Source organism: Plutella xylostella, chromosome 28, assembly GCF_932276165.1.
Source record: "Plutella xylostella chromosome 28, ilPluXylo3.1, whole genome shotgun sequence".
NCBI lineage: Eukaryota > Metazoa > Arthropoda > Insecta > Lepidoptera > Plutellidae > Plutella > Plutella xylostella.
The window spans coordinates 8,990,405-8,996,019 of NC_064008.1; the positions used below are offsets into that span (position 1 = coordinate 8,990,405).

General features: G+C 40.3%; 1 protein-coding gene across 1 annotated transcript; it reads left to right on the forward strand.

Moving 5' to 3' along the window:
* Positions 1–3,902: 3,902 nt before the first annotated feature.
* Positions 3,903–5,146, forward strand: LOC105387076 (beta-1,3-galactosyltransferase 5). The gene has a single exon (XM_011557751.3). The coding sequence runs from the start codon at positions 4,031–4,033 to the stop codon at positions 5,093–5,095; it is 1,065 nt and encodes a 354-aa protein (XP_011556053.3). The 5' UTR covers positions 3,903–4,030; the 3' UTR covers positions 5,096–5,146.
* Positions 5,147–5,615: the final 469 nt, after the last annotated feature.

Below are 5,615 nucleotides of genomic sequence, written 5' to 3' on the forward strand. Positions count from 1 at the left end.
TCGTATAATGTCTCAATATAGGGGCTTCTTGTAGAACAGCGTACCGGATCAGTCATGCTACGCGGCTAAAGGTTGGTACTGCGCAGTCAGATACGAAAAAGTAAACAACAAAGACGAAGTGTCCATATGACAGTGCGTCAGTTGTCAGTTCTTGTAACCAGGAAAGCAACCAAAATTTATGTGATTTAATAAAAGTAATTAATGAGCAAAACACAGAGAAAAATTACAAAATTGATGAAATTTTGAAAGAAAATGGTCATATCGTGCTTCGCCTACCCCCATACCACCCGGAATTAAATCCTATTGAACTTGTGTGGCGGTACGTGAAAGGCGAGCTCGCAAGAACGTCGATTGACTCTAACTTAGATAAAGAGATAAAAGACTTGCTTTTCTCTAATTATTCACCTGAAAAGTGGAGAAATTGTGACGACTATGTCATAAAAAATTAAGACGAATATTATAAATCTGATAGAGTATTTGACGATGTATTGGACAGGTATGTTATTGTTTATTTATAATTTAATGTAAATTAAACATAAAATATTATAGGTGTACACTGAACTAATATGACTGGCGTACTCTAGTACATTATACTTCAAAGTAGGTATAATGTTTTTTGGTTTTTGTCTTAGATTTATAATTGAAGTTAATGAAAACGATGATGAAGATGAGGATGACGACGACGATGAACAAGTTCAAACAGAGACATGGAAATTGATTTATAAAATAAAACACTTTTACATAAATAAATTCAAATTGGTTGATATTCTGAAGGTAAACATCCAAATTTTAATGCTGTCAAACTATAAATTTTAAGCTAAATATGACATTTACGGGAACACTCATAGAATAAAATTTTACTTACGTCAGAAATAGTTACAAGCTATCGCAAGATTAATCCGGGCACACTTTTCTACGTGTGTAGCATGTCGTGCTACCTCGCCCCCGCCACTTCTTTCACCCCGCAAGGAGGGTCGCCAAGTAACTTGCCACATTATAGTGTCTTTTTCCTATCAACCGACGATATACTCAAGTTTTGTTTTGTTATTATGATAAGTTAAATTTCCCCATATTTAGGTTTAATTTTTTTGTCGGCAACATCTATGGTTTGAGTGAGAAAGAGAATAGTGCACACGGCGATTGCCAGTCTAGAGGTAGTAGGTCTATGTACTAAACTATGGTACAGTGCAGTGTGACAAACTTATCTGTTCCGGTGAGAGGAAACTAAATTGATCCATATCTCATTTTATAGATTAGATGGGTTTATTCCGGTTTATTGAAACCACAAGAGCGAATTACTACTACTGCCAAACTTAAAATCTTAGAGAATGAAGAAATATTACAGTGCCACAAACTTATCTGTTCCGGTGAGAGTTCACGTAAATTTGTAATATATATTACAAATTTCTTCATTCTTATATTATAATCCAAAAAAAGTTCATTCGTTTTCTTAACTACCGTATCAAATCCAAAGTACGTGAATATACTGCATCATGTCGCCGTATGCACCTGTTACCATTAAACAGAAGACGCGAAATTGCTGACTCCCTCCTTCTCATGAAAATAGCATGGGGTGATGTCGACTGTCCCGAGCTTCTGTCTAGATTAAATTATTATGTACCGAACAGACCTCGAAGATCTCCACCAACATTTTACGTTCCGAATGTATCTACTAATTACAGACAGAATACTTATTTATGGCGAGCGTGCAACAATTTTAATAAATTAGCAGAGCACATTGACATCGACATCTTCCACTCAAGTATCTCATCGGCGAGGCGTAAGCTTAGTAATATGTTTTTTGAACCGTAGCCTAGATTAATCTATTATGTTAAAAAATATTTACACTGTCATTTCATCAACATAGTTAAAACAAAATGTTATTATTAGGTAAGTACTGTTATTAGTTATTAAGTAGGTACAATAGATGAATAGTATAAAATAATATATGTACTATAAATACTAAAATCCTAAGGTTCAAGCTTAGCATAAGATTAGTAAGATATTTAATTTATAGTTCTACATTATTGAATAAGGCTTACGACGTTGTTTTCAAGTGTCTACAATGTTACTATTAGTGGAAACTTTAATTGACTTCCTGTTATTTACTTTAAGATATAGCTACATACATTGTTATAAGTCTCTAGTTTTCCAAATAAAATAAAATAAAAATAAAAATAAAATAAGAAATATTTCTTCATTCTCTAGGATGTTAAGTTCTACCATAATGGTAATTTACCCTTGCGGTTTAAATAAATCCATCTTACCTATATCAATATATAATTTATTAGTGAGTAACGAGATATGGACCAATTTAATTCGTTCTCACCGGAACAGATAAGTTTGTGGCACTGTACTAGAGTACTAAAGCTACCATAGACTTAGTATATACTGGCGTATAGACGAACAAAGCGAGCGAGGGAGAAGAAAATCCCTTACGGAAATTTGGCAAGTTAGAAAAGGATAGCGAATCCAATGAAAATGTGACTGGTTTTGAATGACAGTGCGTCACAATTGGGCACGCGGAAAATCAACACCTTAGTATTTTGGATTTTTTGCGTACATCGTGGTTTATTTTCAGTAAATCTAATTGTATTCAACAATGGTAACATCTTCTGCGAGTGATTGTGGCGTTAATCATAGAAATAATCCTGAAAATTGCACATTTCACAGGTAAATACCAAAATAGTCATCACTGCCACGACGCGTTTATTTTTGGTTAAAATTTGTCTTTTATCCTGTATTAAATATAAAATAATGCCAATGCTGTTGTTTACTTTCATATTTTGTGTATGTGGAAGTCCATTTGTTAATAATTTCCATGATTTTAGTGGATATATTTTTCATCAATTTATTTTACATGTACGCTAGGGATTGACTCAAATTAATCGATATCATTATCGATATTTTATCTTGAATGTTACCTATGAAAATAAATGCTAGCTTGCGTTTAACGTCTCGTATCTGAACCATTTTGTCAGGGCAAGGTACATCTTTTAACAAATACATAAACTAATTATTTTCTATTATTTGTCCAACAGATTCCTTCTATAGATACTACAATAAGACGAAAGTGGTTGAAATTAGTTGGACGCGTTGGTTGGAATCCAAAGAAGAACTCTACCATTTGCAGCAATTCGACTTAAGAATGAATGTAAACTTAATAATTTAGAAACGAAACTGTAATGAACCAGTTAAATAAATAAATATGTGGTAACATCTCAAACACGGCCATCCGAGGCAGAGCCAGTAATATGGGTCAGACTGATGACTGAAAAATCAAAATTGGTCACGTTTTATCAAGCTGTGAGTTCGTCTTTACGCTAGTATATACTACAGTGCTACAAACTTATCTGTTCCGGTAAGAGTTCATGTAAATTTCTAATAATTCTTCATTCTCTAGGATGTTAAGTTCTCCCGTAATGGCAATTTACCCTTGCGGTTTAAATAAATCCATCTAATCTATATCAATATATAATTTATTATTGAGTAACGAGATATGGACCAATTTAATTCGTTCTCACCGGAACAGATAAGTTTGTGGCACTATAAGTCTATGAAAGCTACGCTTGAATTTCTGTCACCCTTTGAATAATGTTCTGCGTCTATTCCACCTTCATAACACAGAGTAACTAGGTACTTAGAGTGCCACAAACTTATCTGTTCCGGTGACAGCTCACGTAAATGTCTAATATTTCTTAATGCCATAAGATTTTAAGTGATTGCCATAAATAAAATTTCAATTCAATTCAAGATTTTAAGTTTGCTCGTATTGTTAATTCGCTCTTGCGGTGTTAATAAACCCATCTAATCTTTTACAACATACAATTCATTAGTAAGTAATGAGATATGGATCAATTTAGTTCGCTCTCACCGGAACAGATAAGTTTGTCGCACTGTAATATAGTTTAGGTACTTCCTTGGTACTTCATAACATGTTCAAAGGATCTTCATAATCATTTATTTTAACTGAAATAAATCAATATCAAAGCTTCAATGAAATGATATAGGGTCAATAAGCACAATCGGGATGGCGCACAATTATCATGTTATTGTTTATACTGACGAGTGTGATGTGCCCTGCAGGTCGCCTATGTTGCCGAGCTGTAGCGGCATGTGGCGGTGCGCGGGGGCGGGGCGCGCGGGGGCGGGGGCGCGGTGCGCGGGGGCGGGGCGCGCGCTGCCGGCCGCGCTGGGGCTGCTGGCCGCGCTGCTGCTGCTGGCGGCCCGCAGAGACTCCCGCGTCGTCCTCACGAGCGAGTTGTACGAGGCGGGCCACTCGCGGCCGCACGCCGAGTGCTGCCCCGCGCGCGGCGCCGCGCTCCGGCTGCTGGTGCTGGTGACGTCAGCCCCCGGCCACGCCGCCGCCAGGGAAGCCGTGCGACTCTCGTGGGGACACGCCGCTTTGAGGCGCGACATCGGCTTCGCCTTCGTACTTGGCAGTCTCCACACACGCGACGAGGCGAAAGCTGACGCTATTAGAGCAGAAGACGAACTGTACGGGGACATAATCATCGGCAACTCGAGGGATTCTTACAGCAACTTGACGCTGAAGACCCTGTCCATGCTGGAGTGGGTGCACACGTACTGCCCCAAGGTGCCGCGGCTGCTGAAGACCGACGACGACATGTTCATCAACATCCCGCGCCTGCTCAAGTTCATCGACGCGCGCAAGAACGAGACAAGAACAATCTGGGGGCACGTGTCCGAGCAGGTGTCGCCACAACGGACCATGTGGTCTAAGTACTACGTGTCGCCGCTGCAGTACCCGCCCAAGGTGTTCCCGGACCACACCAACGGCCCCGCCTACCTCATGACCACCGACGTGGTGGGGGAACTGATAAAAGCCGCGGGGCAAGAGCCCTACTTGAGGCTAGAAGATGTCTTCGTGACAGGAGTGCTCGCCAGCAAACTAAAGATTAAGCGGCAACACGCGGCGGAGTTCTTGTTATCCGCGGAGGCGGATAACGAGAAGGTGTCGTACCACCCCTGCACGGTGCAGAAGTGCATCGCGATCCACATGGTGCGCAATCACGAGCAGTTCCACTTGTGGCGGAAAGTACTCGACGGGACGACCAAGTGCGAAGACGCCTAAACGCTTTTGATACCCCATTTACACTCTCGTACCCCATTTACACTCTCGCACGAGTGGCGAGGCGAGCGAGGAGGCGAGGGGCGAGGCGCGAGTGTGAACAGACGCTCGTGGCTCGCCTCCTCGCTCGCCTCGCCACTCGCGGCGCTCGCGTCCGGAGCGGTTTTTGGGGCACGAGTCAAAGGAGCTCGCGTCGAGCTCGCATCGCACGCGAGCGGGTGTTTACACTCTCGCGTCCGCTTCATTCTGGCTTCTACATCGTGCCGCGCAGGTTGTGTTCGTCGTCGTATAATTATAACGTAGTGTTTTTTCCTCAGTTGTATAATGGATTGGTCGCAAGACGAAACATTTAATTTCATATAAGTAAATATTTCAATAAAATAATAATAATAAAAAAAACACTAAAACGTAAGAAATAAAAGCAGTACTTACCTGCTTAGATATATTAGTACTGTCACATAGAATAGGTCTAAACCATGTCTAAACCATGTCTAAACCTTAAATTATTTCTTACGTTTTAGTG